Genomic DNA, 25,490 nt, shown 5'->3' with positions numbered 1-25,490 from the left:
AAAAGAAAAAAGAAGTGCTAATGTAGCATTTTTTCCCAATTTTTCCAAAAAAAAAATCCGTTTTCCCCTGGAAAAAACGGGAAAAAACGGTTTTTTTCCCCAAGCTTCAAAATTTCCAGAAATTTTACATCTCTAGGATCGGCCTCCTGCTGAAAATGTTAGAGGACCCCTGGGCTAAAGCAATCTTTGAGCTTTTAAACTGTGTGTGACGGGGTTATTGTTTGTTCTTATGCTGCATATTATTGTGTTTTTCTCTTTAAACCACCCTGCGATCTTAGGCTGAAGGAAGGTATGGAAACTAACTACCGTAGTGAGTTTAGACCTGTGCTTTCCAATGTTTGAATGAGGGGAGATAATGTAAAAGACAGAACTTGGCGAAAAACGATTCCTAGGGCATAGGGACGCTCAAGGTTTCTTTGGTCTGCGTTTTTAACTGAACCAGCTTGATTTGTCTTTTCTGGACTTGCCTGGGGATCTGAACAAAGTTCTTCTCTGAATTTTGCAAAAACAGTTCTTGGCACTGAAAAAGGTAGCAAAATGCATATTTTGTTGCATTATAGTTTTATTGTGGTATAAAAACCCTGCTAAATAAAATAACAGCAATATGTACACAATAAAAAAACTCTAAGCAGTTTACATAAAATAGCATAAAATATTCATTAAAATAGCAATAAAAACGGACCTTAAAAATAGACATAATAAAATTATCAAAATATTGATGAAACTCACGGGTTTTAAAAAATAAACTTACATAATAAAATTACATGCTTATGTAGGCTGCCCTGAACAAAAAACTTTTAAGCAGGCATCAAACATTTCATTGTGCATTTTATATCTGAGTTTCATGTAACCTCGTATTGCTTTGGCAACAAAGAACAGTAAGAAATATATATATATATATTTTAAACTGAATTTAAAATATCTTTAAAAATAATTTGAATTGTCTTGGTTGTTTTTTTTTAAAAATTGGAATTTTGAAATCTCTTAATAGCAATAAAGTTACAATTGCCCATCTATATAGTCTAACACTTTAACTCCAAAGCATTTTGGTCTGCAGGAAAAATAATTGCAGAACGATATGGAAACATAATGGACAAGAGATGCTTATGCAGAACTGACCTGCCCAACCCCACGAGGAGGATAGTGAGCAACCCGCTTTGGGTGCTCTGACCACCTGTGCACTGGCAGGAAACTTTTCCCGAGTGCTTCCGACTTCCGGAAAACTGAAACACCATTGGGGCTCATGAAGCTGAGAGCTGAGGTGCAAATTGTGAATGCCGCACTTAGACAGAGGTTTGCCCGAGTCGCTTGAGTCTCAGAGGAAGGAACTGGTTCCCTTCTCTGCTGGAGGGGTGTAATCAGAGGGCTTCACAAGGGGCTCCTATTAGGATTCCTCAAGAGGAATCTGTAGATACCAAAGACCCTTCTGGTTTGCCCCTAATTGAGTGCACTTCAATTTTAGGATGTTTCCGAAAACAACATAAAATTACGTGTGTGTGACTGTGGTGGTGCTGGTGGAGTTTGGGCCATTCCTAAATACTGGAGGGTGAGGAACCCTTACCTGATCAGGTTTAGGGTGAGGTGCACTGATTTCCTTCAAAACGTTTGGAAGAGCGCAGCGTATAGGATGCCCTTCGCACATTGCTCTTGTTGTTGTTCTTGTCCATTGCCTGCATCGGGGCTGCTACAGAGGAGCACAAGCAGTGAAGACAGACCCTGTCCCGAGGAGGTAACACAGTCTGAATATTCCCCCCAGTAGCACCTTAGAGACCAACCAAGTTTGTTCTTGGTATGAGCTTTCTTCAGATACTTCTTCAGATGCATGCACACGAAAACTCATACCAAGAAAAAACTTAGTTGGTCTCTAAGGTGCTACTGGAAGGATTTTTTTTAAAATTTTGTTTCAACTAAGGCAGACCAACACGGCTACCTATCTGTAGTCTGAATTTTGGCAGCAATGCCAGGAATGGCAATGGGAGGACAGGAAGCAGCAAGAGTTGTGAGCAGGGGGTGGGGTGTCATTGGGAGTTTCATTTTGGGTCGGGGATGAGAGCAGAAGGGAGACAGCAGAGGTTAATAGAATCATAGAATTGTAGAGTTGAAAGAGGCCCTGAGAGTCACCTAGTCCAACCCTTTATTCGATAACCGAGGCGTGGCTTCTGATTGGTTGCAAGAGCTTCTTGCACTCAAGCGGAAGCTGCGCCGGACGTTTGGGTTCTGAAAAACGTTCGAAAACCGGAGCCTTTACTTCCGGGTTTTTAGCATTCAGGAACCAAAACGTACGATAACGGAGGCATTTGGGAACCGAGGTTTGACTTTAGTTATTTAGCTGCATTTCTATCCCTCCATTCATCAGAATATGAACACAGGGTGGGCTGCATTGATACAATAAAAACCATCAAAACCAGTGTCACAATGCTTAAAACCAGACATTGCTCCATAGATGTTCTATTCAGCGTGGACAAAGGCCTGGGTGAACAGGGGCATCTTCAGCAACCCCAGTGCTTGCCATATATTGGGAGAGGGTGAGGAAGGACATCCGCAGCTGGAGTGCCACCACAGCAAAGACCCTGTCCCTGCCCACAGCACAGTGTGCTTGCCCCTTTGGCAGGGCCAGAAGAAGGGCCTCCCCTGCAGATGTGAGCCCAGGGTCAGGCAGGGGAGAAGGACCCCTGTCTTTGTGAACTTGTGTGTGTGTGTGTGTGTGTGTTGCTTAAAGGAGAATTGGTTGCAGGAGAGCCTGCTGTGTTTTGCCACTAGAGGTCAGTGCTATGCCGTGGCACAAGGGACTTGGCTGCCCATCTGGACTGGACGTGTTCTCGCACTGGCTTTGACCTCTGGGAATGCCGTTAGATTTTGGGCAGACTTCCAGGCGGAGTTTGGGAATGCTTAAGTCCTCTTTGACTTCAGTGGGACTCCAGCGTGTGGAACAGCTAAAGATTTGCCTCCGTTAGTACCTTGCAGTGAAAGCTCTTATGCCCTCCCCCCGCACCACCCTGGGTGATTTCTCCCTGATCTTGTGGCTGTCGGTTATCTCTGTGGGTTTGCATGAACCTGCTTGCACCCACCCACATATTATCAAAAGCTGCTTCATTCTCCCCTTATGAGAACATTTTACTGTGATGACCCAGGTGCGATGAAGGCATCAGGATGGCCCTGTGTGGGATGGGGTGGTCAGGCAGCGGAGTCCTGGACCCTCGAGGCCCCTTGCAACCATTGGATTCCTGCGGGCGCAGCTTTAAGTCTCTCCCTCCCACCCCCCTCTCCCTGTACAGCATCCTAAAGTGCAGCGCTACAGCCAGCTGTTTCAGATGTGAGTGAAGAGAGGGGCTTGCCCCCTTCGGCTCCCTCCAAGCTGGGCTTTTGAAGGCTGTCTCTGCATCCTAATCCCCTTCCAGTCACATCTATATAGACTCTGTCAGTGCACACATGCACATTTGAGGCTGGTGGATTTTCCTTTCTGTCATGGATACGGTGTTATCTAACGAGAAAATCCCTGCTCCCTTTCAGGCTGTCAGTTGAGCTGCAGAGCTCAATGGCATGTTTCTCCTCCATTAAAAAAAAGAAAGAAGGAAAGTCATGACATTTCCCACCCCCACAGCTCCTTGCAGGCTTGTCCTTCCCCCTTGTCCTGTGCTTCCTACAGATTAAAACATTAGGATTACGAACTAATTTGGGGAAACGGGAGGAGGGGGGAGGGCCTCTTGCTGCCAGGTTGCCCTCCCTCCCCGTCAGGCTGAGCCTTTGGGGTAATCCTGATCTGAGCATGTTGGCGGAATACATTTTGCAGACGGCGTCAATCAACTGTGCGCAATTCAGATTTCCCAGGGTGCCGCGGGAAGAATGCTTCCATGGATCTCTGGGGTCCAGATGTGGGAGGCTTTTACTGACATGGGATGAAAAGGGGAACACATCCAAAAGCAAAGTAACTCTTGGTCCTTAATGCATCCGGTGACAGCTGCCACATGGCTGCCGGGCCATCCTCAAGGCAGCTGGCTGTAAACCGATCAGTCTGGCCAAGGCGCTGGGCTTAGGAAGATGATTTGTGAAAGGAGGCGCCGTCGATGCAGCGGCACAGCCTCCCGGGTGCCTTAGAAATGGAAGGTAAAAGCAGGAGTTGACTCGGTTGCGTGGCATTCTGGGCACAAGCATCCGTTCCAAAATAAGATGGCGGCAGGACTCAATTTTCCCAACTGTTTGTGCTTTTTAGGCCCAGCAGCAAAGGAACCTGGGCAACGTTGTGTCTCAGCCCTCGAAAGCCGGTGGTCGGCGGTTCAAGAAGGATCCTTCTGCAGGATCGGAGCCAGAGGTCAAAAGCACGAGCCCAACGTTTGAGCAGGATTCTGGGATCTTGGATGTCGAAGACGAAGAGGAGGAGGAGGAGGCAAGTGCCTGCCAGGCGGAGGTGGGGTTGGCACGTGCCTCGCCTGGTGTGCCAGCCCTCTGGGGAGGAGAGAAGCCACCCCCTTGGACTTGGGGTGTGTGGGCCCCCCGGGTGCGCCTTGGATGGCTGTCAGTGCCAGGCTGATAAACTGGCCCTTTGTGCCCCCTGGACATTCAGGGTTTATCAGTGAGCACTTTGGTTCCGAGAGGGAAGTAGCCCCTTCCCCATTTCAGTTGCTCCCTGTTCCTATTGCAGCCTGACAGCCACAATTCTCTCGGACAGCCAGAAGATGGCTGGAGACACTCCCTTTCCAGGGAAAAGGAAGACCCTTCTCTTTCCAGAGTCAACCACTTGCTGGTAATTTTTGAAGAAAATAAAATGGAAAACCAAGGGATCTATGCACATGTGCTTGTCCAGAGTGTAAAACTTGAGTCTCTGTAAAATCGCCCTGCTTATAAAAATCCCTTCTCTGTACCAAGCTCCAGTTTCCAGGTTGCTGTAGAGCTGAGTTGCCTCACCCAGAGCCCTGTACAGATGAGGATAGACCCCACGGCGGGGTGGAGAGCTAGGTCTGGCTGGTGGGTCAGATCCTTCCCTTCCCCACCCCTTGCAGGCCAACTCTGACAAGTGGATGGGAACTCCCAGAGGTCAGTCACAGAGGCACCAGGTGATTGGCACCTGCCATCGTCCAGAGGAAGTGTCACAGACAGCTGATTAGCGGTTACAGCAGCCTCCTTTGAAGATGCACTTTCTGTAGCAGCCAGCTGATTGGGGCCTTCAAAGAGGGTTGTTGTAATGCTACAGGGAGCCCCCCCCCCCCGCCACCCCGAGGGGAAAGTGCTCCTGAAAATAGGACAGCTTCTCCCCTCATCAGAAAAGTGGTTTGGACTCAAAGCATTTTCTCCAGCCGGGGGAGGGATAGAATCATAGAATCCTAGAGTTGGAAGAGACCACAAGGGCCATCCAGTCCAACCCCCTGCCAAGCAGGAAACACCATATAGAATCAAAGAATCATAGAATCATAGAGCTATGATGATGATGAGGAGGAGGAGGAGGAGGAAGAGAGGCGTGGGGATGGATTGGCTGTGGTGCAGTGAATCTAGGGGGAATCAGTTGCCAGGTGGAGAAAGGTCAGACTGAGATTGGACAGCAGTGGAAGCCATTGGTCAGAAGAAGCACCACTTGACGCATTTCAGGGGGTGGAAGTAGATGACCCTTTGGGCTCCTTCCAACTCTACAATTCCCCGATTCTATTTTATGACCCAAAAGGGAGAAGCTGCTTCCGGGCATTGTCTCGGAGTGCCACCTGTGAAGGAGGTGGTTTAATGCCTGCCCACCTGCAGCTCTCAAGCCCTGGGGAGCTGCCTTATACCAAGCTAGCCTGGGGCCACCCAGGGGCTTTTGGCTACAACTCCTGCCAGTCGACCTCAGCTGATGTTTCAGATTCCAGGAGCTGTGTGTGGAAGGCAGCAGGTTGCAAAGGCTGGTCGAGCTCAGCTGGCATAGCTGCCTGGGGCCTTAGGCAGAGAAGAGGCCTTTTGCTGCCCCCCCCCCGGAGATCCTGAGATTGGGCTTGGGACCTTCTCCAGGCAACCACTGAGCTGCACCCTTTACCCTCAGCAAGTGTGCCACCCTTGGAAGCACAGGAGGCTGCCTGGGATTGCTGGCTGTGGCTTTCTGGGGTCTCAGGCAGAGAAAAGCCTTTTGCACTGCGTGTTCCCTGACACTTTTGAAACTGGGGGGGGGGATATATGTATGCAACACACACACTCTCTTCTGCTGAGCCGCATCCCTTCCCCAAAGAGCTCAGCCATCAAAGGGGGTTCTCAACGTGGGTTTAAAATAATGCGATGCCATGAAAGGCAAGCTCCAAAGCTATCGTTTCAGCAGCAGTGTCAAGAGTCAAGCCACCTTTCTCCTGCCACCTTCATGAGCAGATGACCTTTACTATGGACTTCACTGAATTGTTTAAATTGGCATTCCACCTTTCTTCCCATCACGAATCCATGGCAACACCCACCTGGCTCCCAACAGGTCCTTCCCTTCAGGCATTGGCCAGACCTGGAGAGGTGGTGGCCTCATCCTGTGCCTTAGGTCAGGGCTTAGGGGTGGGCAGTTTCCCACAGAGCTGGGGCAGCGACGGAGAGGGTGCTGGTCCTGGTCTCTGACCCTCTTCACTCATGTGAGAGGAGGGCGCTTGCAACAGGACCTGAGAAGGACCGACTCTGTTCAGGAACCGGCAGTGGGTGCTGTCCTTGGTGATGAAACTGACGTTGGAGCAGAAAGGGTGCGTCAGCAAGGGAGGAAGTTCTTTGGGGAGCAGGAGCGAAGTAGGTTTGGGAAGTGTTGTGCCAATGGGGAAGGGCCGTAGCCCATTGGTAGACCACCTGACCAGGTTTAGTCCTTGGCACCTCCAGGTAGCTCTCTGGTGCTGGAGGCTGAGAGACAAAATCCTTCCTCATGACCTCCTGGGAGCTGCTGGGCTGACCAAACTTGGCTAATAATAATAATAATAATTTACACACTGCCCATCTAGCTGGGTTTCCTTAGTCACTCTGGGCAGCTCCCAACAGAATGTTAATAATAATAATAATAATAATAATAATAATAATAATAATAGCAATAAAACATCAAACATTAAAATCTTCCCTAAACAGGGCTGCTTCAGATGTCTTCTAAAAGTCAGATAGTTGTTTATTTCCTTGACATCTGGTGGGAGGGCGTTCCACAGGACAGGCGTCACTACCAAGAAAGCCCTCTGCCTGGTTCCCTGTAGCTTTGCTTCTCGCAGGGAGGGAACCGCCAGAAGGCCCTCGGAGCTGGACCTCAGTGTCCGGGCTGAGCGATGGGGTGGAGACGCTCCTTCAGGTTTGGTTTGGCCGGCATTGTAATTTCTCAGAGGACCAGTCCTTGTGGAATGCCATCCCCTGAGCTTGCTATGCCTCCTGGTTTCCCCCGCCTGTCCTGTCCCTCTCCAAACTGGAGGTTGAGCTGAGCGGCGAGAAGTTTGGCAACCCCTGACAATCTGTGGGGCTTTTGACACACAGGTTTCTTTCTGGATAGGTGACCATGTAACCATCCGTAGGGTGGACTTCCTATACCCCCCAGATAGGGGCATTTCTGGGGGACTTGAATTGTGACCCCTCGGCCTCCCTCCTGACTTCCACCACAGCATCTCACCTTCTCTTTCCCCCCACCACTCAGCCTAGTACATGTCACCAGAAATGTATCCACGTTTCAGCTGACCTGTGTGCTTCTGTTAATATCGCCTTAGGTGCCCGGTGCCCAGGATTTGGTGGACTTCTCCCCCGTCTACCGCTGTCTGCACATCTATTCAGTATTGGTAAGTGAGCTGCCATCTCTCCTCCACCTGTTAGAGGAAAAATGTCAAAAGGTGGTCTGGAATCTTTGAGAAGTTGCTAGGTGATTACCTTTTGCTTGTAGATTTGTGTGTGTCTGTGTGTTTTGCATAAAACATTATTTTTTTTCCCTAACAGAGGGTGATTTGGGTGTGTGTGTGTGTGTGTGTGTGTGTTTGCTGCATTTTTAGTTTTAGATTTGGTAAAGCCAAATCACCTTTGGTTCGCTCTGTTTCTGGGATCGCATAAGAACCCAAGAAGATGAGGCTGCATGAGGTCAGTGGCCCACCTAGTTCAGTGTCCTCTTCTCACAGTGGCCAGTCGGATGCCGCAGTGGGAAATTTGCAAGCAGGACTTGGGAACAAGAGCAACTCTCCCCTCCTGCGGTTTCCACCAACTGGCACTGAGAAGCATCGCTGCCTCTGACCGTGAAGGCAGAGCACAGCCACCCTGGCTAGTAGCCCTCGATAGCCCTCTCCAGGAATTTGTGTCATCCTCTTTTAAATCCATCCAGGTTAGTGGCCATCACTGTCTCCTGTGGGAGCCAGTTCCATAGATTAACTATGATCTGTGTCAAAAAAAGTCTTTTCTTTTTTGGTCTGTCCTGGATCTTCCAACGTACAACTTGGTCGGATGTCCATGAGTTCTACTGTTATCTCTGCCCACTCTCTCCATGGCACACATAATTTTGTACACTCTTACCATGCCTCCCCTGACATGACATTTTATCATGGATAAAGAATTACAGATTTAGAAGGCAGCATGAGGATCATCTGGTCCAACTCCCGGCAATGCAGAATATTTTCAACGAATGTGGGGTTCGAACCCACAACCTTGGGATTAAGAGTCTCATGTTCTACTGGTTGAGCTGTCTCTTGGGACCTTTGTTTAGAGAAAAGTCCCAAATGCTATAACCTTTCCTCGCAGGGGAGATTCTCCACCCCTTTGGTCCCTCTTTTCTGAACCTTTTCCAGGTCCACCAAATCCTCTCGAAGAGATGCAGCCAGAACTATACACAGCATTCCAAATGCAGCCGCACCATAGATTTGCAGAGCAGCATTACTGTTCTCTTGGGCCCCTGCACTCGCAGTGCCTAGTTCTACAACTCCCCCATTCAAATTTTCATTTTTTTTTCCAGTTCCATCCCAAGATTTCTTCTGATCTGGACCCTCCACAGCTCTTATCCCCTCCACCCCTCACAATCGAGCCTAAAAGCTGTTCTGCCACCTTTTGGATTGTAAGCGCCAACAGTCTGACTCCGTCCTGGTTCAGGTGGAGCCCGTCCTTTATGCACAGGCCTGGCTTACCCCAGAAACAAATCCAGACCCACCCCTCCCCTCCTGATGCCATTGTCTTATCCATGCATCGAGACTCCATAGCTGCCCCTGTCTTCCTGGTTCTGCACACAGACCCAGCAGCATTTCAGAGAAAGCTACCTTGGAGCACCCGGCTTTCAGCATCCTTCCCGGAAACCTCAATTTGGCTTCCGGGAACTCTAGAGTACATTTCCCCATGTCGTTGGTGCCAGTGTGCACCAGGAGCACTGTCTTCTGCACAGCAATATGTCTTCCTGCTAGGCAGCAAATTCACCCTGCGGCCTGTGTGCCCACCACACACCCAGCTATCTTGTCCGCCTAAAAATCACCCACTGCCGGGACCCCTCCAAGTATGCACAAGAGCATGGCTGCTTGTCCTCCGGGGAATGGGTCCCATCCGAGGGATTGCCCCCCTCTTCCTCAGAGTCATGCTTCTAGGAGAAGTAGCCATTGCCTTTTTGCCTCCTGTCATAAAGTCCCTGCTGTGTTATAGCAAACATGCTGATTATTGTCCTGCATTCCTGCCGGGAGGCAGACATCTCTGCGTCTGACACATTCTTCAAAGGCAAGTCTGACTCATCCAGCATAATTTAGGCCAAACAACCTCTCAAGACCCATTGAAACTTTTACGGCAAGACTGTAGAGTCGCCCCGGAGTTTTAAAGCCTGTGCTTGTGAGGAAGGAGGGGGGTGGAACTCGGGTTCAAGTCAGTTGCTGTTGTGCCCCATCCCCAAGCAGTAGCATTCGTAACAGGGAAATGACAGAAATTGCACAGGGGGATGCTGTGCCTGTTCAGGAATAATAATAATAATAATAATAATAATAATAATAATAATAATAATAATAATAATAATAAATTCCTTCCAGTAGCACCTTAGAGACCAACGAAGTTTGTTCTTGGTATGAGCTTTCGTGTGCATGATGGGGTGAGCTCCCATTGCTTGGTCCCTGCTCCTGCCAACCTAGCAGTTCGAAATGTTACAGAAATGAGGCATCTCCCTGTGTACGTGGTCTCTCGCCTACTGGATCATGGCAGAGAGTTGGGTCCCCTTAAGGGCATCACTCCATACCCCAAATGAGTTTACTCAGGAGGAGACTTTGCTTAGGTGACCCCCCATAATTTCCGTAACAGAAAGCATGTCAAAGTGCAAGTAGATAAATAGGTACCGTTCTGGCGGGAAGGTAAACGGCGTTTCCGTGCACTGCTCTGGTTCGCCAGAAGTGGCTTTGTCATGCTGGCCACATGACCAGGAAGCTGTACACCGGCTCCCTCGGCCAATAAAGTGAGATGAGCGCCGCAACCCCAGAGTCGTCCACGACTGGACCTAATGGTCAGGGGTCCCTTTACCTTTAAGGTACAGGTAAAGGACCCCTGGACAGTTAAGTCCAGTCAAAGGTGACTGTGGGGTGTGGCGCTCATCTTGCTTTTCAGGCCAAGGGAGCTGGCGTTTGTCCGCAGACAGCTTTCCGGGTCATGTGACCAGCATGACTAAACTGCTTCTGGGGCAACGGGACACCGTGACGGAAACCAGAGTGCATGGAAATGACGTTTACCTTCCCGTCGCAGCAGTACCTATCTACTTGCACTGGCGTGCTTTTGAACTGCTAGGTTGGCAGGAGCTGGGACAGAGCAATGGGAGCTCACCCCGTTGCGGGAATCCGAACCACCAACTTTCTGATCGGCAAGCCCAAGAGGCTCAGTGGTTTAGACCACAGTAAGACTGTGTTGCCGTTTGAGCAGGTGAAGGTGTGTCTCGCAGGTGCCAAAGTTCCTGAGCATCTCTGTTAATGTCCTGAAGCCTTAAGCCCTGTGCCAGAGGTGGCCTGGTAGCTTGCCCACCGTGGAATACAGGACCACAGAGGTTTTTCTGCATGTTTTTCTAGAGACTGACTAACGGGTACATCTCCCTGTTTGGGGGTGCTTCCTTGGGACACAGCCTCTAAAGAATGGATGTCAAGAGTGCACAAATCTGCTTTCAGTCAAAAGGCAGAGAACCAAAGGGGTCCTTCCCCACGGCGTGTGTCGCACAGCAATTGAGCCTGGCCTGAGAACGACCTGGGAGGGCAGCTGTCCACTTCCCTTGACCTGTGGCTCATTCCTCTGCAGCTTTCGAGGCTGTTCTCTCGGAGTGTGCGGTGTCAGCGGCCAGGCAGGCACCAGAGAAAATGTTCACATCGGCTCCAGCCGGAAGGATCATAACGTAACCGTTCTAAGAAATGCAAATATTTGTCATTTACAATAGCGTTATCTAAGTGCTTAGCCTGCAGTTGAAAAGGCCCACTTTGAATAAATACTGCAATATTTATTATTTTTAGTGAACCCGACCTTCCTGTCACCTCACTTTTATGGCTGAGCAGCTTGTAAGTTCCCAAAGGATTATTTGAAAAAGAAAAAAAGTCCTGCTTCTATCTGCCAGTCCTCCTTATCAGCAGGGTAGGAGTTCACGTATTGTAACACAAGGTCAGCGCTCGGTCATGGTCTTGGAGGCAGGGCCAGGCACCTGTAAATCCTTCTTCCTTCACCAGCGGAGGCAACATACAATATCAAACAGGCATGGAGACTTTCCAGGAAGTGCTGAACTTTGGCAGGAAGGGCAGGCGGCGGGGGCGGGAGGGGGGCCGCAGAAGCAAACCAGGGTCAGGCTGTGGTGAACAGAGAGTGGACTCTTGCAGGACTGGGGACAACAGACTCCAGCAAGGACTCTCGCTTTCTCTTCTGGTCGGTGGGTGTGCGTGCAGAATCTTCGCTCAGGATCTTCTCGGTCGTAGGGAATCAAATCAACTCATGTGCCTTATCAATACCTACAAGCCGAGTGAGCGGCAGGGTGCTGGGCACCCCCAGCCAAGGACTCGCTCGCAGCAGCTCCCACGATGCTCCAGTTATACATGCACACAGGCTTCTGGCCTCCAGGCAGCTGTCCACAGCTCTACGCTCTGTGGGGCAGTTGTAGCAGCAGGGGAACCATGCCCCCCCCAGCTTATGGACCCTCATCTGACGGGGCACACATGCACAACCTGAGGCTCCACCTCCAGGACAGCCATTTTTGCTCTTCAAGCCCCTCCTGGTTCTGGAAGATGGGGAACGGTGGAGGGTCTATTGGGCCACCCCTCACCTGCCCAGTCTCTTCTTCCTCTGCCGCATCTTGCACGCCTGCCTCCATCTTGGACTGCCCTGACCCTTCCTCCTCCCCCTGCCCTGCCTCCTATCTTGCCCCCCCCCGGACTGCTCCTCTGGCCCCCTGCCTCTAGCACACACTTTTCAGGGTCCCGCCAGTCCCCAGCAAGCAAGTTTTGTCTCTCGTGAGCCTCAGAGCAGGGGGCTCCTTTCTCCGACAAAATAGGTGACATGAGGATGCTTGTGTTGAAGCCAGAGGATCAGACTTCCTCATGTTTTTTGTAAGTCATGGGCTATGCATGGCTCCTAGCTAGGATGGCTCTGCTCTGCCTCCACGGTTGGAGGCAGAAATGCTTCTGAATCTCAGTTGCTGGAAACCACCGGAGGGAAGAGTCCTGCTCTTGTGCTCAGGTCCTGCTTGCTGGTTTCTCATTGAGGCATCTGCTGCTCCCCTGTGAGAACAGGATGCTGGATTAGATGGGCAACTGGCCTGATCCAACAGACTCTTCTTGCGTCCTTAAGTGGCAATCTGTTGGTTTGGGTCAGACATGTAGGTACCATTTGGGGAACGGTAGTGTGTTGCATGTGGGGTACCCCTTGTGTGCAAGAGGGGTTAATCCCTCCCCCCCCCCAGTATTGCAGGGATACCATGGAACAGGAAGGCAGCAGCACTGCATGATGATGCCAAAGGCACGCGATGAAACTGCCCCATATGTACCCATGGGATGGATGGAGGGTGCCTTGCGTATGAAAGATGGCAGCCAGTTCATGATCAGCATCTGTAACGCTCTTCTTCCCACCCTCCGCCTGTTCCTATGATAGACCTACTTGGAGGCTCTTGCCAGGCATGCCTCTGCTCAAACATCCCCCCAAGACCCCTTCTCTGTCCGTCCATCAATTCCTTTTGTAGGGGCCCAGCCCTAGCCCACCCCATTCCTTCCTGCATTTTTCTAAGGTTGGGCCCCTTCCAACTCTGCAATTCAATGGTTCTATGGACATTGTGGCTGTTGACAACTGTGTCCCTGGAGTGGCAAAACTAGAAAGCAGAGCTTCTCCTCCTTATGTTCTCCTCCTTCTCCGTCTCCATCTGTCTCTCTGTCTCTCTCCACCCCCCCTCCTTCAGCCTGCCCTGGCCTGTCTCTGAGCCTCCTGTCCTGACTTGGCTGACCCAGCAGTGCCTGGTGGAGTTAGATAGCTGTAAACACGGGGCTGAGATCATAGGGAACGGCCGAAGGGAGATGCTTTTGTGTGCTGCGTTGATAAGGGCACAGGAAAAGCCATTAGAATGAACAAGTGTCAGTGACCTGCGATAACCGCTTTGGGCTGGGGGCTAATGGAATCTGGGGAGCAGCCACCGCCAGAGCTTTATTTCTCTCTCCCCCCCCACTGCCCCCAGTTTGCCCCTGCCCTGTTGCTCACAAAACCCGGTGGCTTGGTTTTTCACAGGGGCGTAACATCGCAGACGGCTGCAATTCCTCCTTGCAGCCTGTGAGTCTTCCCAAGGCTGAACAGGGAAAAGGGAAAAGAGCTCCACGGCTCCTGCAGCTGCTGTCCAAACACCAGCCACTCCTTGGCACAGTCAGGGAAAGAGTTTGAAAATAACAATTTGGGTTGACCTGAACAGGTTTCTCACCCTGCCAGAGGCGGATTTAGGGCCGTGTGTCTGGTTCCCCCACCAGGGGGCCAAGGGGCAGCCTTCCAGCCTCCTTCCCAAAGCCAAGTTAGTCCTTGCAAAGCTTTGGGAGGGAGGCTGGGGGGCTCCAGAGCCTTGCACCTCCTTCCCAAAGCCCAGCGCCTCTCCTACCCGGCTTTGGGAAGGCCTGGAGTGTGTGTCAAATGTTGGCCTTGCATAGGGCACCCTGTTTCCAAGGCCCACCCCTGGTGGGATCTCGGTGGGTGGAAGGGAGCAGAAGGAGGTCAGAGAGGATGTCCTGAGTGAGGGGGGTGTCCAGAGAATGACTTGATATTCTAGGGAAGGCTTCTCTTCCTTTGCTTCAGGTATAAAAGAAACAGGTGTGGGATTGGCCAGGCTGGGCGGGGCAAGAGGGAGAAGGAACCAATGACAAGGGCTACAGCTCATTGGGAGGGCACATGGGTCATATGGAGAAGGACTTGGGTTCAATCTCTGGCAGCGTCTCCCAAGATGGGCTGCAAAGAGCCCCATCGGAGACCCTGGGGAGCAACTGCCCCTCAGCCTGGACAGTCATGAGTTGGATGGGTCAGTGCTCTGACTTGAGAAAAGACAAGCTCATGTGGGTTCACCAGAACCCATCCCAAGGCCTCTTCCTCTCAGTTAATTCACTGGTTCTCAGCCCTTTCTGTGTCCTGCACTTCCTTCCTTCCTTCCTTCCTTCCTTCCTTCCTTCCTTCCTTCCTTCCTTCCTTCCTTCCTTCCTTCCTTCCTTCCTTCTTGCCTGTGTCTGCGCTTTGTGGGCTGTGCATTGCTGCTCTTCCGCAACCAGCTTTCCTGGGTTTCGGTGAGTCAGGCAGTTGCTGGTGGTTCCTATCTGTGGATTGCCATTCTTCCTCCAGGATGCACCTGCGTCTCTCTAAATACAGAGAAATGATTGGTATTCAGCGCTCCTTTTCAAGGCTGTTCCCAATGCAGAGGGTGAGCAATGCTTGGGGCCTGCTTCTGGCTGATGTGCCCTCTTCCAGGGCCCTTGGTTTTGGATGTGCGCATCCAGCTAACAGTGGACAGACACATCACACTTCTGTGTGCAGTTGTGCTGTCTGGATAGACAGCAGTTATATCTCGGCAATGGGGAGAGAAGAGTCAACGGTGTTTTCAGGTGTGGGGAACCCCTGGCCCTCCAGATGTCACTGAAGCACAACTCCCATAACCCCTGTCTCCTGGCTGGCGGGAGTTGTCGTTCGACAACATCTGGAGGGGCCCCATCTGGCACAGAGCTTTCAGTGGTTGTGCTTCTTACAGCCAACTCAAAGCAACTGAAAAATGGCTGACACTTTTGACCGCAGTCCCTCTCCTGATCTGATATGTGCCAGATATTAGCCACATTTCGCAGCCTGCTCAGCAAAGTGCATTTAGCCGGGGTCTGGCCTTCCAGGAATCTGATAGCTGCAGCCCACTGGCCTGACTCATGTGAGCCTCGTCCCTCCGTGTTGAGGCTGGGGTGGAGCTTGGCTGTTTTGGCCGCTGGCTTTGCCAAGTGCTTCAGAAAGAAGCAGTCACAGAGGTGAGGTCACTTGCCTGAAGATGTGCAAAAGTGGGGAAGATGAGGCTCAGTGCCCACTGGGGAACCCCTGTCGTTCTAGTTGCATGGCTTCTGAGACACACATGTTCCCCACTTCTGCCTGTGGATTTCCTTCCCTCTGTGTGACGAAAACCTAACTGAGCTGGACAGATCCCTTTTTTGGATCCTGACTTGGCAAGTTAGGGCACCGTTCGGCACGTAGCCCCTTCTGCTTCAACCACCGAAGCAGGCGCTGGGGAGCAGGACCAGTTGCAGATTCCCTTGTAACGGCTAGAATTAATGGGTTGTGTGTGCGCAGACTAAGTTGCTGTTTGTATCTCCAGAGATGATGAGCAGAGGAAAGGCCACGCGGCAATGATGGCCCTCTGACTTTTGACTCAAACTCTGCGGGCAGCTGCATGAGAAGAAGAGGAGTGTATTTGGGCCGTGGGCCACCCTCCGTGCCTTGATTCAATGAAGTTGCATGTTGGAAGACGGAGCAAAAATAAAGCAAAGTCCTTCACACGGTGCAGAGTAAACTATGGAAGTTCCTCCCCAAAGAAACAGTGATGGCCACCAACCAGGATGGTTTAAAAGAGGTTTAGACAAATTCATGGAGGGCAGGGTCAGCCGTGGCCACTACCAAGGGGGGGGGGGGCTATGCTGTGCCTTCACAATTGGGAGGTGGCGGTGCTTCTGAATCCCAGGAGGGGAGAGTTGCCCTCGCACTCGGGTCCTGCTTGCGGATTTCACATAGGAGGCATCTAGTTGGCCACTGTCAGAACAGGATGCCGAACCCGGTGGGCCACTGAGCAGCTCTGATCTTCTTGTGCTCTTATCTCTGGCTGGAGGAGAGAAGCAGGAGATACCTTCAGGCTCCTGCTTCGGCTGCTGTTCTTTGAGGGCGAGAATGTGCTTGACTTTAAGGTTCTGGGGGCTTTGGGCATCTGTTCCCAGTCACTTCTTTGGAGGAGCGTTAATGAAGAAGGAAAGGGCAGACAGGGCTGGCACCCTGCCTATCACCGGATGAAAGGGGCCTTGTTCGCAGCCCCTCTCAAGAACAGCTTTCAAAATGTTGCCTTCTTATTAATTCAGTTGTCCTGGGTAGGTTTGTGAAGGAAGATTAACCCCCCCTCCTATTTCCCTGCAGTGATTTGTAATTGAAGTGGGCACACAGCGGGGGGGGGTGTGGGGGTGTGTGTGCGTGTTGCTGTGGGACTCTCCTGATTTCTGTGACTTAGGGCCAAACAAATGACCTCCAGGAGGCAGGAAAACACACCTCCTGCACTAGCTCTTGGGCTTTGGGCTGCACAGGAAAAGGACAGCCTGCTTGCCATGTGAAATTGGAGTTGTCCCTCACATCGTTTGTACCGTATGTCATAGTTATCTCTTAAATCATAAAATGTGTTCCTTGGGTCGCCAGAGGTTCTGGCAAGAGAACAAAAGTTTCCAGACTTCTCTCCTCCTCCCCCTTCCAGCGCATGTAATACCCTTGACTTAAATACCAGATTCATCTTGTCCGGGGGAAGATGATGTGGATACAAGGAAATGAATGTTCAGTAAACAGCCGACGTGGGGTCTAACCTCCTTGCAAACTCTGTGCATACAAATCAGGATGAAGGCTCAGTAAAAAGGTCACCCGGAAGTGACCTTAAAGCTCACAAAATAGACTTTTATTGCAGTGTCTAATATGCATTTCAACTAGTTGTCTTCAGAAGCGAGGAAGTCTCCCACTGCCTTCTGCCAGTGCCCAGGAGCAACAGATCACAGAGCAGAGTGCATGCAGTGCACCTTTTGGGTGCTGATGTCCGTCTCAGACAAATGCCTTCAGCTCCTCACTTGGGCACTCCAGATCAGTGCCAAGGTGTGTGTTTACGAAGAGTGTGCGCGAAATGTGTGTGTGTGTTTTTTTTTAAATTTTTTAAAATGTGCAAATAATCCTCATATACATTTTTTATCATATTGGGTTGTAGAATGCACTGTTTCCGGGTGGCCACGTACCTTTCCCCTTGGCTCCCCCATGGTCTTATGTGGCCTTATGCCTCAAAGTTTATGGAAAGTGGCGATCACAAGGACTGACCATCAAGGAGGGCTTTTAAATACATTTTATACATTAGGGAGGAGGGAGGGCATCTGTGAACAGGGGCTAGACCCATTACGAATGGTGGCGTTTGGCTGCTTTGAAAGCCCAGGCCCCTTCAGCCTCTTCCTTGCTGGCTGCTGTCAAGCCCTCCAAGGAGAGGCTCCCCTGGGCCAGGCCTGGGGCTTGCCAAGACAAACCCAGGCTGCTCCGCTAGTGAAATGAGCAGTGGAGAAGCCTCTTTGTCACAGAGCGGCAGAGAGGCCCAGACTGCCAGCCTCAAGCAGGGAAGGGCCTCTCCCAGGACTTAGAATCATAGAATCGTAGAGTGGGGAGAGACTATCAAGGGTCATCCAGTCCAACCCCCGGCCAATGCAGCTTGGTTTTTTGGAGGCCGAGAGAGGTGTTTAAGGAAGCCCACGGGCACAACTGCACAGTGGAGACCCAGAGATGCTGGCCAGAGCAGCCATCCACCTTGAGCTCCTTACTCCCCCTGCCCACCCAAGGCCTGTGTGGCTGGGTCATGTGCTCCAAAGTGGGGCCTTGAAAAAGGGAGCTTGAAGGGGCAAGTGGGTTGAGGACTCTGGAGGGAGGGGCTGTCCTGGCCCAGCACCCTGGTGGGAGATGTGTGGGGAGGAGTCCAGGGAACAGGCAAAGTGAGAGAGGAACAGCAGCAGTCCAAAGGGGAGTGCAGAAGGGCGCTTGAGTGTGGCTGCTTTGCTTTCTTGCATTAGAATATAAGAAGAGGCTACTGGATCAGGCCAGTGACCCACATCGTCCACCATCCTGTCCTCACAGAGGCCAACCGGATGCCCCAATGGGAAATCTGCAAGCGGGGTCCAAGCACAAGAGCCCCCTCCCCTCCTGCGGTTTCCAGGAACTGCGATTCGAAAACATTGTTGCCTCCAACTCTGGAGGGCGGAGCAGAACCACTGTGGCTAGTAAACCCACCGATAGCCCTCTCCTCCTCCATGAATTTGTCCAATCCTCTTTCAAAGCCACCCCTGTTGGTGACCATCACTGCTCCTGTGGCAGGGAGTTCCATAGCTTATCCATGTGCTGTGCATTCTGATGGTAAGAGCTGCTTGACGGACTCCTCAGGAGGTGGTCCTGGAGGTTTTTAAGCAGAGGTTGGATGGCCACCTGGCTAGGATGCTTTAGTTGAGATTCCTGCATTGCTCCATGTTGGAATAGATGACCCCTGGGGGTCCCTTCCAACTCTACAATTCAATGACTTCCTTTCTTCCCATGGCACAGATGCTCACCACAGTCTCCCCTCCACACCCATCTCCCTTCCAGCCTTGGCATCAGGTGGTGCAGGGGACCCTTCTGCCCTGTACTGATGCCGGGATGGTGGCCGTTCCAGGATGTGGCCAGTAGGGGGCATCTCTTGACCACCCTTTTAGCCTTTCCGCTCTGGCCCTTGCTCAAGGGTAGGGCCAGCCTCTGCCCCGCTGTGCAAATGAGCCAGATGGCGAGGTGTGATATCCCGCTGACCCTCATTAGTGAGCCGTATGAAAAGGGCTCCCCTCTTCACATGCAAACATATTAAAGCAGCCCTTAGAGTTCCCCCCTATATAAAACTGTCTTCACTTCCCCTGGCCAGGCAGTTAAAAGGGGAACTCCAGCTGCAGCCAGACAGGGGAAATGAAAGGCTTGAAGGAACTTTCTCGCTGCTCTCTTACCCACAAAGAGGGAGGGAGGGAGAGGGAGATTTAAATGGAAAATAGGCCTTTAGTTCCATGGAGTTGGATTGATTAGGAAAACATGGAGCCGCTGTTCCCAGTGGATGAGGCAGGAAAATCCCCCCACCCCAGACTGCCTTTCTGGTGGCTGCAGGGCTGGGCAGAGCGGGGTCTGCAGGGAAGGGCTTCCAAGTTGGGGGGCTGCCTTCATGGCGGAAGGTAGAGGGCAGATCCCAGTGCCTGAACTTCCTTTTGCAAGAAGGGAGTCCGAGGGGCTGAGGCAGATAGTGGGGATGGAGAGAGATGAACTTCTAGGCCTAACAGACAAAACGACAAAGTGCAAATCGCCATGTCTGTATGGCATCCATTCAGCAGTTCCCAAGGAACTCAAAAGCAAAATTGCAGATCTTCTTACGAAAATATGTAACTTGTCCCTCAAATCAGCCTTCATATCTGAGGACTGGAATGTAGCCAATGTAATGGCAGTTTAAAAAAGGGATCCAGGGGGGATCTTGGAAATTGAAGGCCACTTAACTTAACATCCGTCTTGGGGAAACTGGTGGAAAGTATTGTTGCAGATAAAATAACCAAGCGTATAAAAGAAGAAGCCTTGCTGAAGCAGAGCCAGCATGGCTTCTGCAAAGGCATGTCCTGTCTCATGGACCTTTTGGAGTTTTTAAAGAGCGTCAACATGCATATGGATAGAGGCGATCCACTCGGCATAGTGCACTTGGACTTTCAAAAAGCTTTTGACAAAGTACCTCTCCAAAGACTTCTGAGTAAGTTTGATAGTCAAGGGATAAGAGGAGAGGTCCTTTTGTGGATTAGGAATTAGTTAAGTTGCAGGAAACAGAGAGTTGCAGTAAATTGAAAGGGACAATTCTCCGAATGGAGAGCTGTAGAAAGCAGAGTCCACCAAAGAGGAGTATCGGGACCTGTGTTTCTTTTTAACTTGTTCATAAACGATCTAGAGTTAGCGATGAGCAGTTAGGTGGCAAAGTGGTAAAATGGCAAACACAGCTCAATATAAGCAAGTGTAAAGTGATGCATGTCAGGGCAAAAAAATATGAATTTCACATATACACTCATGGAGGTGGACTTGGTGGTAACTGACCAGGATAGGATCTTGGAAGTCCATTTCCCTGGACTGCCTGCTGCAACTAGGCTTGGGGATGGTCAGCTTTGGATATACCGGTACTCTATGTTTCTAATATGCGTTTGATGATATTCCTGCATTGCAGAGGGTTGGATCAGATGACCCTCAGAGTCCCTTCCATCTCCAGGATTCTAGGATTCTAGGTCCAAGAGACTCAGGAGCTCAGATCTCTACTTGGGCCATGTTCAAAAGAGATTTGTCTCAGTTCTTCACCTTTGGGGAGCAGCTGCTTTCTCTGGGCAGGAGGTGGTGACGCTCAGGACTGGAGCTTGACCAGGTCTCTTCTTCTCAGGGCGCCCGAGATTCCTTTGAGAGCTACTACCGGAAGCAGAGGAGAAAGCAGGCCCGGCTGGTGCTGCAGCCCCCCTCCAACATGGTAGGTGGGGCTCCCTTCAATAGGTTTCAGGTTCAGAGCTGGGCTGGGGTTGAGGGTTTCTCCACCATACCTCTGGATACCTGGGGTTGCTCTCTTTTCTTCTCTTTTAATCTGGATCCATTTCTCTCCCCCTCCAGCATGAGACATTGGGCGGCTACCGGAAATACTTCAATCAGATTGTAGGGTAGGTATTGTTATTTCTGTTCACCTGCTTAGATGCTGCAAACAACCCTCCTTTTATAAAGACGTTTTCTGAGTCCTGCATGGAGGGGGTTGAAGCAAGAGAACCAAGCGCTTCCTAAGTGACTCCGAATGCCCCAAACCTCGCATGAAGCATGTGAGGGCAGAGAGATCTTGCACATTTTGCAGGCTGGAGAAGAAAGGGATTTTGTGTACAGTGAACTGGGTCTTCAGCTGCCATGGGAAGGGGGGCCGTGGAACCTCTTTTTCTTTGAGGTTTTCAAGAAGAAGCCTGTCAGAGAGTCCTGGGCTTCAAGATGCCTCCTGCGTGACTTCCCACATCCTGAATGATGAGAGCACAGAGGTTTTCCTGGTTCTTGGGATCTTTCTGCTGCCGCGCTGAGCCAGTGCTCCTGCAGGAGCAGATCCAAAGGATTCCTTGGCCCGGCTGTGGAGCAGAATGGAGCTGAGGTTTCACAGAAGCCATGACATCAGGAGAGGCATAGCTCTCAAATGCCAGAGAAGGGTGCATTCACCAGACTTTCCCAGGTCATTGGTGGAAATAGGCCTGCAGAGCAAATAATTCTTGGAGATGTGAGCAAAGGAGCCGAGTGTGTGACTCGAGGGGGACACACACACACACACACACACACACACACACACAAACACACACACATATGGACACACTCGAGTCTGAAGCCCATTTGCAAGTGCAATGCTAAGTAGAGGTGCAAATTTAGAGGAAGTTGCCTGGAAACATGGTCCTAAGAACAAAAGATGAGCCCTGCAGCTGGATCATGCCACCTAGCCGAGCACCCTGTTTTCACTGTGGTCAAGCAGATCTTTCTTCTTCTTCTTCTTCTTCTTCTTCTTCTTCTTCTTCTTCTTCTTCTTCTTCTTCTTCTTCTTCTTCGATCCCTCGTAGCCGAGTTAGATTGTCTTCCATAAACACGGTTACCCCCCCATAATTTTTATTAAGTTTTCTCATAATTATACTTTAAACAAAAGATATACAACATTTATGAATTATATATATATACAAAGATTTGTATCACAGAAAAAAAATACTCTTATGCTTATATCATGTAGATAACTCATACAGTTTTAACAGTGAGTCCGTAAATGACTGTGAAGCTAGTTCTGGATCCACACATCCTTCCACAGTGGGGACATTGGTTTCTGGGCGGGAGTTGATCCCGGTGAGGGTTTGCCAAGCGTGCCTTCCTCTTAGCACGTTTCTCCCTTGCGTTCTGAGTTCGAGTGTCTTCAAAGCCCATGACATCTTTGGTGAAGGCTGTTCTCCCATTGGAGAGCTCGCAGGCCAGTGTTTCTCAGTTGTTAGTGTTTATACTACATTTTTTCAGATATGCCCTGAGACAGTCTTTCAACCTCTTTTGTTGGCCACCAGCATTACGCTTTCCATTTTTAAGTTTGGGGTAGAGCAGTTGCTTTGGAAGACGAGAATCAGGCATCCGCACAACATGACCAGTCCAGTGAAGTTGATGTTGAAGAATCATTGCTTCCACACTGGTGATCTTTGCTTCAGGCAGATGCCCTAATGGGACCTGGGTGCAGAAGCACTCTCCCCTTGGTGATTCCCTTCGACTGGCATCCAGAGAAATCCCACCTCCAAAACAGCATCACAGCTTGCAGCCAATGGGAGCCTTATTCTCTACGAATTCTTTTGAATCCCTTTTAAGCTTTCCGGCTCTGTCTGTGGCTTCCCAAGGCGAGGCTTTCCCCTGCCTTGGAGCGAGTGGAGGAGACCCATGAACTCCCAGCGGCGCGTCCGACCCAGAGCTCTGGACCAAGGCTGCTGATGGGGCTTCCCCACGACTTGTAGGCTTGCCAGATGGACTTGCAGGAGCCCACCCAGCTTGCGGATTCTATCAAATTCCTTGGAGGCTCAAGGACACCTGAGCTCGGCTCCTTACAGCCTCCCCTTCTTTTCCCTTGTGGCAGCTTCTTCGTCATTGAGGACCACGTCCTGCACACAAGCCAGGGCTTGGTGGACAGAGTCTACATCGATGAGCTCTGGGAGATGGCGCTGTCAAAGACGATCGCTGCTCTCCGGACGCATTCCGTGAGTATCAGTCCTTTGGTCTGAAGTGGTTGTAGGTGGGCAGGCAGCCTTGGTCCTTGGAAAACACTGTTGCAGAAGTTGGGTGGGTGGGTGGGTCTCTGGATTTGCTTCCAGGAGTACCCTCTCTGCAATGAAAGCCCTTCACTGTATTCCTCATTTTTTAAGGCAGGGCCTTGGTTACTATTGTTTTTCATAGCATCTGAAGTCGGGGGGGGGGGGAGGCGAAGTTAAAGGAGAACATTCCTTGTTTCTTTTTCACACACCCTCCCGGTGTGCTCCCTGCTGCGGCCCTTCTGGAAGAAAGGTGGGGTGGAACAGCAGCATGTCAATAAATAACCCTTTCCCCTCTGTTACAGTCCTACTGCTCTGACCCCAACCTGATTTTGGACTTGAAGAATCTCATTGTGCTTTTCGCTGATACGCTCCAGGTGTGTAGCTCCTCTTTGTTGCTCCCACTGGAATGTGCCCAGGACTTCCTCAGCCAGCCTTCTGAGCCTTCTCTCTGCCCTCCAACCCTTGCCTTGCTCAAAGGGGGCTGCCCTACGATTTGCCGCTTGCAGCAGCTGGTGACCCCCTATATCCAAGGAGTGCTGAATCTGCACAACACTGAACCTCACCTGACTCTCCCCATTGCTTGAGTGGCCGTAGCTTGCTGCCAAAGTTCCCCTGAGAGGTCCCCCTGCTTCCTGCTCCTGTGAGACTTGCCTCTTCCCTTCATGTTCTGAAATTCCATCCAGGGCTTTCTGGGCTTCACATAGGAACAGTTTTCTTAGCTGTGATCCCTGCATTACAGGGGATTGGACTTGATGACCCTAGGGGTCTCTTCCAACTCTACAATTCTAAGATTCTGTGGGGAGGGGCTGCCCAAAAGGTTCATAGAATCATAGAATCCTAGAGTTGGAAGAGACCCCAAGGGCCATCCAGTCCAACCCCCTGCCAAGCAGGAAACACCATCCAAGCATTCCTGACAGATGGCTGTCAAGCCTCCGCTTAAAGACCTCCAAAGAAGGAGACTCCACCACACTCCTTGGCAGCCAGTTCCACTGTCCAACAGCTCTTACTGTCAGGAAGTTCTTCCTAATGTTTAGGTGGATTCTTCTTTCTTGTAGTTTGAATCCATTGCCCTGTGTCCGCTTCTCTGGAGCAGGTTCTCTGCTGCGATTTCGTGTGCTCCACCCTAGAAGGGCAGCTTCCCCGGGGCCCTGCTCAAAGCCCCAAGAGTCCCCCAGAAGCCGAGCGGCACAGCACCAAAGATGCTTTCCACATGACCCTTCAGGTTGCGAAATGTGAATGCGCCGCATTGCCCTTCTCTCTGCGTAACGTGTGAAGTGGCCCTTTGTGCCTTCCGTGTTTGTGAATGTTTGTGTGTCTCTGCCCAGGGATACGGCTTTCCTGTCAACCACCTCTTTGACTTGCTTCTGGAAATCCGGGATCAGTACAGTGAGACTCTGCTGAAGAAGTGGGCAGGAGCCTTCAGGTGAGGCTAATTTCAGAAGCCCCCGGGTGCTGGTCTCAAGCGTTCAGGGACCTCGGAGGTGCTGACTGCCTCCTTTTCTCTTCCCCTGGCAGCATGCTTCTGTACCTCCCGGGGTGTGTGTGTGTCTGGGTTACACCTGCTGCAGGGCTGGGTCTCACTTGACTCCAGAAAACACCCCAGGGAGGTTTTTGTGGGCGGGGGGGGGGGGGCGCTGCCTGCGCAAGGGGCTGCTATGATTTGGCCCGATGGTGGCATCTGTTCCCTCTCTGCCTTCCACACACTTGACTGTATGTGCTGCAGGAGAAGCAGGACGGTGCCCACCTGCCCCTGGTACCGTTCCTGGATCCTCGGTGGATCCTGGCGATGTTCTGTCTCCAGTGTCAGAGTCACTCTACTGCTTCATTACATTTCATTTATTTCAAGCGCTCCTGTGGTGGCTTCCTGGGAGGCCAAGGCCTTCCTGCTCCTACCTGAAGCAGAGCGAGGTCCATCTTTCTTACTGTCCTCCATTATTGTCGTTGCGGCATTTCACAGAAACATTTTGGATTCGGATAACTACAGTCCCATCCCGGTGGCCAATGAAGAGCAGTATCAGAAAATGGTCGGGCAGTTTCCCTTCCATGATCCGGAGCTGGAAAAGGTAAGTGGGGGGCAGGGAGGTGGGGTCTGGGTCTGGTGGGGGTTTTATGTTGTTGTTCTTGATTTTTTGTATCTTTATTTTGGAGATAATGATTTATGCGGAAATTGTCCACTTTGGTTGTGTACTTTTAACGTTTAGCTTATTGCATATGACTACTTTAGTTATGTGTGTGGTTACGTAACTTTTGTAGGTTTTGATCTGCCTTGAACATGGTTTTGACCTTGGAAATAAAATGATTGATTGACTGAGGTGGTGTGTCTGAGCTTCCATTTGCTCCCCCTTAGAGACTTTTCAAGAAAAAGCTGGGCAGGCAACTGTCCTTTAAACTGAGAATGTTCTGCCTCAGGGAAGAGGGCAGCTCCTTTGCTCAGAAGAACCTCTCCATACAGAGGCAAGAGGGAAAACTCTCCAACTTTGTCAGACTTTAGAGAAATAAACGTTTTCC

The 25,490-nt window shown here is 50.9% G+C and overlaps 1 protein-coding gene across 2 annotated transcripts in view; it reads left to right on the top strand.

Annotated features, from left to right (window-relative positions):
• The window catches only part of EXOC6B (exocyst complex component 6B), a 223,965-nt gene that overhangs the window by 110,452 nt on the left and 88,023 nt on the right, over positions 1 to 25,490 (top strand). For both annotated transcript variants that reach the window (XM_033161125.1, XM_033161126.1), the window contains exons 7-14: positions 4,211 to 4,384; positions 7,659 to 7,727; positions 20,582 to 20,665; positions 20,803 to 20,849; positions 22,808 to 22,928; positions 23,285 to 23,356; positions 24,308 to 24,405; positions 24,940 to 25,045. In XM_033161125.1, coding sequence (XP_033017016.1) covers positions 4,211 to 4,384; positions 7,659 to 7,727; positions 20,582 to 20,665; positions 20,803 to 20,849; positions 22,808 to 22,928; positions 23,285 to 23,356; positions 24,308 to 24,405; positions 24,940 to 25,045 — 771 coding nt within the window. The remainder of the gene's footprint in view (positions 1 to 4,210; positions 4,385 to 7,658; positions 7,728 to 20,581; positions 20,666 to 20,802; positions 20,850 to 22,807; positions 22,929 to 23,284; positions 23,357 to 24,307; positions 24,406 to 24,939; positions 25,046 to 25,490) is intronic.

The sequence above is a fragment of the Lacerta agilis genome, chromosome 9 (genome assembly GCF_009819535.1).
Source record: "Lacerta agilis isolate rLacAgi1 chromosome 9, rLacAgi1.pri, whole genome shotgun sequence".
NCBI lineage: Eukaryota > Metazoa > Chordata > Lepidosauria > Squamata > Lacertidae > Lacerta > Lacerta agilis.
This window is presented reverse-complemented; position numbering and strand designations above follow the sequence as displayed.